This window comes from Xenopus laevis, chromosome 8L (genome assembly GCF_017654675.1).
Source record: "Xenopus laevis strain J_2021 chromosome 8L, Xenopus_laevis_v10.1, whole genome shotgun sequence".
In the NCBI taxonomy this organism is placed as follows: Eukaryota; Metazoa; Chordata; class Amphibia; order Anura; family Pipidae; genus Xenopus; species Xenopus laevis.
The window spans coordinates 31006627-31020399 of record NC_054385.1 but is presented as its reverse complement, the minus strand read 5'-3'; the positions used below and the strand labels follow the sequence as shown (position 1 = coordinate 31020399).

Sequence of the window (13773 nt, the reverse complement as noted above, 5' to 3'; positions counted from 1 at the left end):
TAAACATCATGAGTCACAAACATCATAAAAAACTTCTTTTATTGGGATTGTATATAAAAAAAAAGCATCCACGGGTCACTTTATCCTGTGTATCAATATCATTGGTAAGAGCTAACCAGAGATACACATTACATGCCAGCTGAATACTCATTGTATGTTCTTAATGATATGCTTTATCTCAGAAGTGCACACAAAGTTAAAATGTACCTATTAAAACATGGCAGCTCAAATTTAATAAGATCCAAGCACATTCTCATCAACGCAGTAACACAGTGCAACCTATCAGCAAACAAAATGCAGTTGATCAAAGTGAACTGCTGATTGGCCAGGTTGATTGGCTCCTGATAAAACTGATTCAAGTACTGTATATGCTGAATGATAGGGACTTCAGATTGTAAACTCCACTTGTGCAGGGCCTGATGTGAATGATAAACTGTACAAATAGTTGTCACTAAATATAAGAAATACCCAAATCAATCAAAGTGGCTGCTACGAGTCACTGCAATGAAGCACAGCTGTTATGTTAAGAGAGACATTTGCCAATAATATAACCTGAATTACAAAATACTCTAAGCTCATTTTTATATCTTTTAACTCTTCCCATGAAATGTAAATGTGCAAATTTAAAAAAACAAACAAAACATATTGACATATAAAAGTATATATGAAAAAAGACAAAAGAAAAACAGAAAATTGTACATCCTTGTATATATTTACACAGTGCTTCTAGTATAGCATGACTCTTGCCATTTAAATCCTAAGTAGTGTCCTTCCATGGTGTAGTGTTCTCTTCTGTTGCATCATGGGGTGGGTTACCTAAACTCAAGTCCCCAATAATCAAGGGCAGGAGAGGTAATGGATTCACATATGTGACTATACAAAAAAAACATTATTTTCATGTAAATTAATATTTGCCCCTTGAGCAGACTTCAGACATCACCCTGGTCCTTCCTAAACAGGGTAAGTTTTTTAAAGCCACAATTTCTCAATAGTTGAAATAAATTGCAAAACGGGGAAAGAAAGCTGCTTTAATAAAAAATACCATACCCTATTTAGGAAGCACCAAATTTAGCCACATTGGTTCTGGCCAATGATCAGAGCATAATAATGGTCTAGGAAAACCCATTGGAAGAGGACCATATCCACATGACTAGCTTTAATTGATGAGACTTTTCTGAAAAGTAGGCTCCCCAATCAGAAGTCTCCACCAGGAACAAGCAATATATGTTTGAGGATTAGCTAATGGTGAACTTTAGTAAGTGACTCAAATTCAAAACATTGATAGGGTAAATCAAATTGTGCATCAACTGAAAATGATGCAGTCACTGGCCCAAGAGCTGAATGATTGGATCATTAGTGACGACTGATGATGTTTTTGAGATTGGGCAGGTTGAAAAATTATATTCTTTTCCCATGAGTTATATAAAAATATCTGTGTATGGGCAGTGGTACAAGGTTTCTATATAATGAAAATCTGACATCTGTGCAAGACCTCTCTAAGGACTAACCTTTTATATGAATGATCATATTTCATCATGTTAATGATCATCTCTTTATATTAAGACTATTTAGTATAGGACAATTTCTTGGCATTATGTGGGCAGCTTAAAGGAAAACTAAACCTCCGTTAATCGAAAAACCCCCATCCCCTTACCTCCATTGGCCCCATCCCTGCTTTCTCCCTCCATAGTACCTTACTTTTAAAAGTGTCCATGGAATTAACTTTGGCATATTGATGCAGAGTAGTGCAGCTGAGCTCTTGAATTCTATCTTCAGTATCTTAGGATCCTCTTCTTTTCCTTCAGCAATCTTTGGAGCTTTCCAGTGCATGAGCATTGGGCATGAATACCAGACTGGCCCCAACTATGTAAGTGCGAAAAAACTGTGTTGGTGCTCACTTCTGCGAGGAATCCTAAGATACTGAAGATAGTGCTCACAAGCTCCGTGCGCTACTCTGCATGAATATGCCAACGTTAATTCCATGGACACTTTTTCAAGTAAGGTACTATGGAAGGAGGAAAGCAGGGAGGGGGCCAATGGAAGGAAGGTGATGGGAATTTTTGAATAATGGGGGTTTAGTTCTCCTTTAAAGGAAAAGCAAACGTTCAAAAAAAACGAATGTAGAATCGCTCAGAGTGCTCTTTTAAGCACTTCTGCAGTTAACAATAATTTTTTGGTTTGTTTTTCAGATATTGTTAAACAGCTAATATATTGAATTGTAACAACAGTGCCACCTATAGTTGGGAGAACACGTCAGAAGAAAAAAAGAAGAGAAACTCTTTTTTTGCTCTGCTGAGGAAAGAGATCAGAAACCTCAGCAGATTTTTCTCATGTTACGTCTTCATTTGCTCAGTACGGAAATCTCCCCAAAATGCCCCACTAAAGACAGTCCATGAGCTGGGCTTTGCTACAGTATCACCCATATGAAGAAATAGAAGCCTTATATGCATCACTCAAGATTCACAGCTCAGATGTAATGCCAATACACCAAATTACATTTTCTATATAAAATGCACAAATATAAACATCCAGCAAGAGACTCTGTAAGATATTCGTTCATTCATTAATTATATGAAAAGTGTAAAAACGGCTAACATCTTGAAAACTATTTTAAAAAACCCACATGATTAATGTATATTGTAAAAGAGCTCATTTTTTTTATTTTATATTTAACATACAGGGCTTTATGGCAAGAACACAGGGTGGGATGATTACAGGCACTGGCTCCTGTAATTTTTACAGCTGGCCTACAATTGCCCATAGTGCCTGCTATGGACAAGTACCTGAAAGCAGAAACCTATACAGGATCTGTTATCCAGAAAGCTCCAAATTATGGGATGGCAGTCTCCCATAGATTCAATTGTAATCAAATAATTTTTAAAAATGATATCCTTTTGTAATAATAAACCAGTTCCTGCTTGATCCCAACTACAATATAATTAATCCTTATTGGAAGCAAAACCAGCCTATTGGGTTTAAATCATGTTTAAATTATTTTTTAGTAGACTTCAGATATGGAGATCCAAATTATGGTATGATCCCTTATCTAAAAAACTCCAGGACTCAATAATTCTACATAACAGGTACCATTCCACCATTAACCCTGATAACCCAGAAATTAGCAACAGAGATTGTCTGGCAGATACACAATTAGTAGCAATTGTAGTGATTATTTAAACATTTAATACTTTGGGACAGAAAAAGCCTTCATACTGATAAACAAAAAGCCATGATTGGCTAAGCACCTGAGTGGTGCTGGGCTTTGTAATTAAAATACTATCTGCTGATAGGGTAGTAATGGTTTAATAAGAGTACAGCCCTGGAATACCTAACAGCCAATCAGATGTATGCTTTTACTGCTCTAACTACAGTATAACATAAAATGTATCTGCTTATTGGCTGGTATGAGTTATAGAGCTATTAATATTTTACTGTTTTTGCATACCCCGACAAAAACAAAAGAATTTTCATTACATAAGAGTACATTCGAGTATTCTGTACATTTGCTACTCTGCCTTTTTTAATACAGTTAAAAACCACATGCTAATCAGATAAAAGTCATTTAGGGCTTAATTTGTACCTTGGAATTTGGGGCTAGATATCACTGGAATTGGGTTAGGTGGTTGGTGTTTGGATACTATATGACCTGAATAATGTGATTCCTCTAGCCCTTGAGATTAAAGTAACGCAGCGCAGCCATGACAACTATCTCATACTAACAGGTTTAAAATATTTATGGGGACAGTCAAGTAAGACATCTAAGATCTACAACTACCAGAATCCTCAGTTGTAGATTAGTGACTATGGGTTTTAGGGGTTTCACTGCAAAGGGGGTCATTTAAAATAGCTCAACAGGGTGAAAATATGATTTAAAATCAATTTTTCTGGTATAAATCCAGCTTGAAAAATGTTATAGTTAGTATAGAATTATGCTTACTGTGTTTAAAGATTAGGTGAACTGATACTGCTGAAACACATCTTTGCCCTGAGTGTGTCGCATTGCTCACTGCTGGGCCTGAATGAGCATGGACTGCCCCCTGCTGGCCAGCAAGTTCTATGCAGCTTATAGAACTGTCATTTTGTGAAAGATTGCCTATCCATTTCTAAGTTATTTCATTCCAATGAGAAAAACCACAATAACTTCCCGGTGCACTTACCTGTTAATAACAATGCTTATTTAATTTACATTTGATCGGCCAAGCTCTGCTTGTTCACTAAGATCCTCCATAAAATAAGAGAACAGCTACAATTTCAAGTTCATTTACAAAGCGGTTTTGTCACAGGATAAAGCCCTGATATGAAGGAACAGGAAACTCAAGCTTCAGTATTAACTACATTTCAAAACTGATCACAGAACTAGTCACATAATGCTAAAGGATCAAATCGGTTCACTGTACAATATGCACAAAATATAAACATTCAGCAAGAGGCTCAGCTCTATTTTTATCCTATGGCTTTAGCACCTATCCTGCCCCTACAGCCGGAGCACATGATGTGGGGTGATTTTAAGTACATTGGCACCCATGATTTTTATTTGCTCAGGGTTGGCGCCAAACGCCCTGAAACTGCAACCCCACTGCCTGCTTTCAAACGCACCTGAAAGGCTATTTTCACATGGAAATGCGGCAGTTCTGGTGCAATACTGGGCATTTTGACAACACCCCACCAGGCTATAATGAATGGCAACCCCATGTGCCATTGCTTTTAAGGTTTCCCTAGACATTACTACAGCAGATAGGAGCTAAGCAGTAAATGGGAATCTGAAACAACATCCCAGTCATTGGCAGTCAAAATAGTGCAGCAGACAATAAATCAATAACACAATTATCAATAACACTACTGAAGGTTTCTTGCCCCCTTTCCAGAGGCTCCCAGGGAAGCAGATCAATGAACCAATTCTGCCTCCAGCATTCAGGTTCCCTATGCCTGGTGGTCCATCTGCAATAACAGCACATCAATGTGCCCAAATGAAGTGCAAATTAAAGGTAAGGCATCAGTGCGTTCCCCGTGCAATTCCAATGCCTCGGAATCCTTATTTCCGATTATGTAAGGTCCCATATTCAGGCTTACAAGGGAGCCAAGTAGATGTGACATGGTAATCTCTGCAACGAAAATGATAATTGCAATATATGCAGAATCTGACTTGTAAAGTGATAATACAACAGAACTGTACAATAATGAATAGGTCTAGCCAAAGCAAGGGTATAATAGATTTATTAAAGGGGTGGATCACCTTTTTGTTAAATTTTAATATGTTATAGAATGGCTAATACTAAGCAATTTTTTCAATTGGTCTTCATTTTTTCTTTTTTAATACTCTGCAAAGCTACAAATTTATTGTTATTGCTATTTTTATTACTCATCTTTCAATTCAGGTCATATCCATATGCTAGCCTCTTATTCAAATTAGTGCATGGCTTCTAGGGTAATTGTAACCTAGCAACCATATTGCTAAATTTGCACTCAAGAGCTTCAGAATAAAAAGCTATAATATATAATAATAATATAATATATATATATAATAACTGAAATCATAAAAAATGAGAACCAATTGCAAATTGTCTCAGACTATTACTCTACATCATCATTCTTAAAGGTGAACAACCCCTTTAAATATGAGTTCTTTTTTATGTAGAGTTATCAATGCACTATTAAGTACTGGCCATTTGCATTCTAACAGGGATGTAATAGACAGTAATGAATTAACTTTACAATATTAATGGAATTTGCATCTGGCAAATCCAATGGGACACATAGTTCTCTATCAGGACCTGACACTTACTTGGCATAACACTGGCGCAGCTACAATACAGGATCTTCACAGCCCTGGGGAAAGAGAATGCAATTGTTACTTATCACAACAGATCAGCAGACCTCTAACAATAACAAGTCGGGGTGGTTCACCTTTAAGTTAACTTTTAATATTTCATAGAACTTTTCAATTGGTCTTATATTTTTACTTTTTATTACTCATCTTTCTAATCAGGCCCTCTCCTATTCACAGCCCAGTCTCAAATTAATGCATGGTTGCTGGGGTAATTTGGACCCTAGCAACCAGATCACTGAATTTGCAAAAAAAAGTGCTGCTGGATAAAAAGCGAAATAACTCAAAAAACGCAAGTAATAAAAAATTAAAACAAATTGCAAATTGTCTCAGAATATCACTCACTAACTGAAAGTTAATTTAAAGGCATACAACCCCTTCAATACTTCTACTATAGAATGAAGGGGCCACGGGCAGATGTGTAGGACATGCACCTCTATCCTCTATGCACAAGACAGAAGTGTGATGAAACTGCTTTTCAAACAAGACGTGCCTATTTGGTTTTTTAAAAGAAGGGGATATGCACAATATTCTGAACCAGGGCTATTTATTTGATATTTAAATTTCACCCTTTCTTCCAAAAACATTCTCTAGGGCTCCTCCTGCTGTTTCAGCAAAGGCATTAGTTATTACAGGAAGGTTCAGCATTCATTTCGAAGCTGTATAAGGGCCTTTACTCACGGGCATTTGAAGCTGTGCTCTGAATTCTTTTCAATGTGGCTGTACTCACACAAACGCATGTAAGTGCCAAATGCAGGTTGGGACGCATGTTGCATTTTACCTGCGTTCGGTGCAGGTAAAATGCACGAAGGCCACAAAGGATTTTGATCATACAAAGCCACACATTGTGGCAAAGTATGTCAGTTTGTTAAAAGCAGACTTTTATCAGTCAGTTAGTAAAGTTTTAATTCATTCCCCAGTTTGATTGGCAATAATTTTGCCCAATAAAGTGTAGAGATACTATTTAATTGAAATTTAATAGTTTTAATAGTCTTCTTGTTTTATAGCCCTATCATAAGGAATACGGCCTAGGTAGGAGCACCCTTATGTGGCTTTGGCATATGTAAATGTAGAGAACAGGGCACACACCATGGTTTGATATGATTGGGGTCTGGCGGTTGGCTCCTCCTGTGCTCGCACTGTTGGAGCAGCTGGTGCCGGAAGAGCCCCCTCACTGAGCTCTGATTGGTGTGGACTTCCTGTAGAATCCGAGAAGTTCTGCAAATCCAGCTCAGTGCATTCCACCGGGGCGTGAGACCAGTGCTGCTGCTCTGAAGCACAGGAAAGAGCAGGCGTGTTCTGCGGCTCTTGGCTTGGGCCACAGCTATTGAAGCAGTCGCTGCAGCCTGAGTTACGGATCAGGGGTTGCGTTTCTGACACGCTTCGTGCATAGTAAGGCTTCACCGAGTCAGGCGGTAGCACACAAAGTTCCACAGATGGCTGTTTGGGATTGACTATGTTACATGGACCATGGGTACTTGAAGGAGCTCCATCAGAAGCCGCATGTATCTCTTCCAGACGACCTGTTTAAGGACAGAACCATAAGCCATCACCATTGCCTCATTGTTTGCAGAAAGTGCATCCAAGGACAAGCAATCACTTAGACAATGTGTGTTTTTGAGAACAGAGGATAAAACAGTACCTTGCATTTGTCTACAGGTCTCAGGTGCACCAAAGCAGCAGGGGGGTACTGGCCGTTCCTCACAAGGGCTGTGCATATTCCCGTGCGTAACTGGTCTTTCCTCCATTGTTCTAGGCTGACCAGCAAAATCCTGGGACCTTAGGAATGCTGGAAGCAAAAGCAACATCAGCACGTTACACTATACAGATCACCACATATCAGTCACCTTAGCTATCCATCTAGTTTCTGAACCAGCATTCATATCTGTATCAAGGTCTGCACTCCTGTCTCCCTATGGCATGCTATAGGTCTTATAGGGGTGAACTCCTTAAACCATCTTAATCCTATAATACCAGTAGCAACTGTGATGATTAAATAAACCAGTTAAGCCAACTGAACTGCTCAAGGCAGTCTGCAAATAGTTGGAGCCATCTCGCAATAGACATTCACTTTATGGCTCTATGATATTTTCTAGAGCAGGGCTGTCCACCTGGAAGCCTACAGGTTAGATTCCTACCCAATGGCTCCAATGATTTCAAAGTACAATCTCATCATTATAGTACAACCTAGCCCTTAAAAGGTATGAAATTCGTTATCTGGAGAGCCATTATCCAGAAAGATCCAAATTACAAGAAGGCCATCTCCCATAGACTCCATTTTAATCATAAATAATTAGAATTTCTAAAAATGATTTCCTTTTTCTCTGTAATAATAAAACAGTAGCTTGTACTTGATCCCAATTAAGGGTGAGGTCACAAGTCGCATTTTTTTAAAAAAGCACGGTCGATCGTAAATACACCAATGAAACCACAAATGCATGATAATGTGATTTTCAGCCTGTAATTTTCTTTTCCCAATATGAATTTCTGTTTTTTCTCATTCCCCACAATTCCACTTGGAAGAAAAGTGGAAAAGCAATTTACATGCAAAATGTAGCCGTACTGGTCGCCATTTTGAAAATAGGCTGCTTATTTCAGCGGTGTATTTCCAAACCTGTGGATGCCAAAGAGTTCATTAACATGACATTTCCTTGGCGTATTGGCGTTTCTGCTGAAAAATGCAAATTCTGCGTGGCGGATGTTGGCTCGCAAGCGCCCCGTGGGAATTCCTATAGTGCGTATTCCTTTATTTTCAGCTTCATTTTGTGCGTATTTACTTTAAGGTATGGAGATCCAAATTACAGAAAGATCTCTTATCCAGAAAACAAAGTCTGGATAACAGGTCCCATACCTGTATCTGAATAGATGGAGAGTACTGTTCGACAGTGCTAAAGAATGGAGTTGTTCTAAAACATATTTAGATTAATATGCCATACTCACCCCTTTGGCACTGGCTTTTAAAGAATTGCCCACAGCAAATGACAGAAAATGTCACCAGTGCCACAACAACAAGTGAAAGAGCCGTAGCAATGACAGCCACAAGGACTACTGGATCCCGGTGAGGAGAAGGTGTGCTGACTGGCTTATAAGGCCCAACTTTGGGGTGACCTGCAAAAATGAATAAAAAAGCTTATACAACTGAAAGATCATCAAATTCACCCATCTTCATAAACCCCTTCCCAATAACACTGCTACATACACTGAGATTCTGTGGATGGAGTGTGGGCTGTACATGGGAAACACTCCAGCTCCTGAAGTCCACCTATCCGGGTTTTACTGTAGAACCTTGAACGAGAAGAAGGGGATGGATAAATTAATTTGCGATACCAGTTATCCAGAAAGCTTAGAATTACCTAATAGCTGTCTCTCATACTCCATTTTATCCAAATAATCTGAGTTTTTACAAATGATTTCCTTTTTCTCTGTAATAAGAAATTAACAGTAACTTGTACTTGGTCCAAATTAAAATATGATGAACACTTATTGGAAGCAAACCCAGCCTTTTGGGTTTATTTAAAGTTTATATGATTTTCTAGTAGACTTAAGGTATGAATATCCAAACTACAGAAACATCTGTTATCTGGAAAACCCCAGGTCCCGAGCATTCTAGATAATAGATGCCATACTTGTACCAAGTTTGACCGTCAAAGGTCCTGACCTAGAGATGTTACCTAAAGAACTTAAACAGTAGGCAAGATGTATTTTTAGCAAAAAGGGCCAACTGTGTTTTTTTAAGGATCAGGCTGCATTCTTGGGGGTAGTACAGTTCATTTATAGTATTTACATGATTTCTAACCAAGCTGTATTACCTTTGAGTTATAGTCTTCATTCCCCAGGAATTTGGCTGACTCACCCTTTGGCCAAAATGGCAAAACAGGTCAATGAATGATCCTTTTCAGCATGCGTATTGAGTCTTTGGCTAACCTGGAAAGCATGTGCCAGTTTAATGCCCTCTGCACAACCCTAATTACAGTCAAGTGCAGTCAGAAGAAGGCACATGCTTTAAATCTTGTGTACAGACTGACTTGTACTGCAGTCAAAATATGATTTATGATGATTTATGTGTGATGAATGCTCGGGACCTGAGGGTTTTCCCAGATAAGGGATCATTCAGTAATTTGGATCTCCATACGTTAAAGGGATTCTGCCATAATTTTTATGGTATAGTTTTTATTTCTAAATTACACTGTTTACACTGCAAATAATTCACTCTACCATATAAAATTTTATTTTTTTAGTTGTAATATTGGTGTGTAGGCAGCCATCTCATGTCATTTTGTCTGGTCATGTGCTTTCAGAAAGAGCCAGAACATTAGGATGGAACTGCTTTCTGGCAGGCTGCTGTTTCTCCTAATCAATGTAACTGAATGTGTCGCAATGGGACCTGGATTTTACTACTAAGTGCTGTTCTTAGATCTACCAGGCAGCTGTTATCTTGTGTTGGGGAGCTGCTATCTGGTTACTTTCCTATTTTTCTGTTGTTAGGCTGCTGGGGGTAAAAGGGAGGGGTGATATCACTCCAACCAGGGCCTGGCCAGGATGGCCGGGGGCCCCAGGCAACCCTGCCTGCAGCATTGCCCCTCCGCCATGAGAGCACACGTGAGCGCACCAGGAGCTTCACTTGAAGAGTATGCATGCCACCACTTTGAGTGCCTTTGCACGCCTGCGCGCAACCTAGTGGGTAAACCAGACTCTGTAGACGGGACTGGGGTAGGCAGCAGAGAAAGGTACGTGCCTGGCACCCTCCAAGCTTACTCTGCCTACCCCTAGTTCCGGCCATGACTCCTACTTACAGTGCAGCAGTAAAGAGTGACTGAAGTTTATCAGAGCACAAGTCACATGACTGGGGGCAGCTGGGAAACTGACAATATGTTTAGCCCCATGTCAGATTTCAAAATTAAATATAAAAACATCTGTTTGCTCTTTTGAGAAACAGATTTCAGTTTAGAATTCTGCTGAAACAGCACTATTAACTGATGTGTTTTGGGAAAAAAACATATTTTCCCATGACAGCATCCCCTTTAAGTCTACTTAAAATTAAATTAAACATTAAATGACCCCAGACGATGGTGGATCTCTGCCTGTGTTTCTCTGCAGGTGGAGAATCCGCTGCCCCGCTGCTCCTGAGATGCCTGCGCTGGAAGCATTGCTTCCATTCGGGTGCAGGCAGACGTGTCGGAATTCGGCTCCGAAACATTCGCCCTGCGTTTTCAGAACAAGAGGAGCAGCAGGGGCAGCGAATTGTCCACCTGCGGAGAATCCACATTCAACGTGTCATCTGGCAATAGCCTTAATAAGGATTAATTATATCTTAGTTAGGATCAAGTACAAGATACTGTTTTATGTTTATAGACAAAAAGAAAATCAAATTTAATCTTAATTATGTGATTCAGATGGAGTCTATGGGAAACTGCCCTCCTGTAAATAGGAGATTTCTGGATAATGGGTTTCTGGATAAGGGATTTCATACCTGTAGTACTAAACCTTACTAATAGGAGAAGCCTGCTGCAAAAGTGCACTAGGAAGTACAGACTCACCCTGGCAGACACTCTCCACAGACAGAGTTTATGGTGGGGGTGCAGTTAGCCTTCAGCACCCGATTGATTATATGACAGGGAAGACAGCGAAGGCACCTCTGGTGTCCTCTATCTTCTTTGTACCTCCCAGGTCTACAAGGCACACACCGAAGATCCCTCTCACTTCCACAGTCCTACAAACATTTGATTGCAAAAGCAAAAAAAACTATGAATGAGCACTGGAAAGGGGGAATTCATAGGACTCAGAATGTGTAATCTCATGTTCTTCTCAACTGAAAAACGCAGCAAAATGAACTGATATAAAAGCTAAAGCATTGAACTAGAGAACTAAGCCATTAAAAGTTAGTACGCAGTAACTAAATCTTTAAAAACAAATGGACTGACCCCATCTTAAAAAACAAATGCTGTGTAAGGCTAAAAATGTATTGTTATTGCTACTTTTTATTGCTCGTCTTTCTATTCTGGCCCTCTCCTATTCATCATATTCCAGTCTCTTTTTTAAATCAGTGCATGGTTGCTAGGGTAAATAGGATCCTAGCAACCAGATTGCTGAAATTGCAAACTGGAGAGCTGCTGAATAAACAGCTAAACTCAAAACCACAAATAAAAAATGAAAACCTATTGCAAATTGTCTCAGAATATCACTCTCAGCATACTTGGGGACAGTGAAAAAACAAATGCTCTGTAAGGCTAAAAATGTATTGTTATTATTACTTTTTATTGCTTTTCTTTCTATTCTGGCCCTCTCCTATTCACATCCCAGTCTTTTATTCAAATCAGTACATGGTTGCTAGGGTAATTTGGACCCTAACAACCAGACTGCTGAAACTGCAAACTGGAGAGCTGCTAAATAAAAAAGGAAATAACTCAAAAACCACAAATAAAAACCAGCTGCAAGTTGTCTCAGAATATCTCACTCTACTACATCATACTTAAAATGTACTTAAAGGTGAACAACCCCTTTAATGTAAAACAATGAAGTAAAATTAATCAACCCAATATAATGGGCCCAAAAATCAATACAGCAAGTAAAAGAGTATCACTTACCTCAGACAGTTCCTGCCCTGGCCCACATTGAAAACATGGTACACAGTTTCCATTGGCATCTTCAAATTCACTTTCTAGGCACCCGGAGGCAGAATTGAACATGAGGCCTAACTGTGGATAAAGAAGTTAGTATAGTCATGTCATAAGTTAGGGACCACCATGTGGGGTTTTACCTTGACGTGGTATGGTGGCTTATCAATATTATGATCATAACTTTGTAACAAAAAAACCCTGTTTTAAAATTACATGCACTTGCATATTTACTTGAATCATTTAGACAGGGCTTTAAACTTTTTGAAATTGGCCTTAGGTGTGCATCCACAATCTCCCCATGTCTTGTATTTGCCAGGAGCTTTGGCTAAGCTCATGTGGTTATTGCACCCTCATACCCGCCCCTTTTTACTTTTGGTGGTCCCCCTCACTTGTTGTGCCTTGGTTGGTGCAATCTGTCTCCCTTAAAAGCCATAGATGCTAGCGGCATGGGAGGATCTAGCCGTGAAAAAACCAACGTCCCATTAGACACTTTTCTATGTACACACACACACTTATTGTGTCTTTCATTTATTTCTCTTCTACACCCTTTCATTCTATGCTTACTTTCATACATACTCCCAAATACACATACACTTTCCCTTACCACTACCATACACACCTTCACATTTCACTTACACATGGATACACACTATTGTGCAACTGCACATATCACTCTACTTTGTTTTTAATTACAACACCTGACTTCTACTTTTCTAAAATGGGCGTTGGTTAAGGCAGTCTCTCCCTCTTAAAAGCCGCTTAGCAGTTGGCGGGGGAAGATTTAGCACAGAGTTTGAAACCAAAGCACTGGAGATGTTTACATAAAGAATTGTTACTACACAGAGAGGTAATGTTCCTTTTTTACTATGACTAAAGATAAATAAGTTAGGGACCACCATGTGGGGTTTTACCTTGACGTGGTATGGTGGCTTATCAATATTATGATCATAACTTTGTAACAAAAAAAACCTTGTTTTAAAATAACATGCACTTGCATATTTACTTGAATCATTTAGACAGGGCTTTAAACTTTTTGAAATTGGCCTTAGGTGTGCATCCACAATCTCCCCTAGTCTAGTCATGTTATGTTGGCATTAAGTCTTGGTCTTTTCTTCTAGGTACAAGGAGGCACAAAAGTTATGTAGCTAAAACAAGGTAAAATGTGCCCTGGGCTGGGATCAACCAAGCAGTAGTTAGCATTGATCAGTCTAGTGCAGTAAGGGGAATACATGGAAACATCGGATTGGTAGCTCCATGTTTCCGAACCATGCCTTTAGTGCATAATCCTACATTGAACCATTGTTTATCCGTTAAAATAGGAAAACCAAAACA

General features: G+C 39.1%; 1 protein-coding gene across 7 annotated transcripts in view; it reads right to left on the bottom strand.

Moving 5' to 3' along the window:
• Positions 1–22: 22 nt before the first annotated feature.
• Positions 23–13773, bottom strand: part of eda2r.L (ectodysplasin A2 receptor L homeolog) — a 251666-nt gene continuing 237915 nt past the window's right edge. For 5 of the 7 annotated variants that reach the window (XM_018241095.2, XM_018241094.2, XM_018241096.2 and 2 more), the window contains 8 exons: positions 12409–12519; positions 11362–11534; positions 9024–9109; positions 8765–8932; positions 7467–7613; positions 6914–7347; positions 5783–5826; positions 23–5102 (listed from right to left, as the gene is read on the bottom strand). In XM_018241095.2, coding sequence (XP_018096584.1) covers positions 5803–5826; positions 6914–7347; positions 7467–7613; positions 8765–8932; positions 9024–9109; positions 11362–11534; positions 12409–12519 — 1143 coding nt within the window. In that variant the 3' untranslated portion in view covers positions 23–5102; positions 5783–5802. The remainder of the gene's footprint in view (positions 5103–5782; positions 5827–6913; positions 7348–7466; positions 7614–8764; positions 8933–9023; positions 9110–11361; positions 11535–12408; positions 12520–13773) is intronic. The other 2 variants (XM_041572642.1, XM_041572640.1) reach the window with 1 other exon arrangement.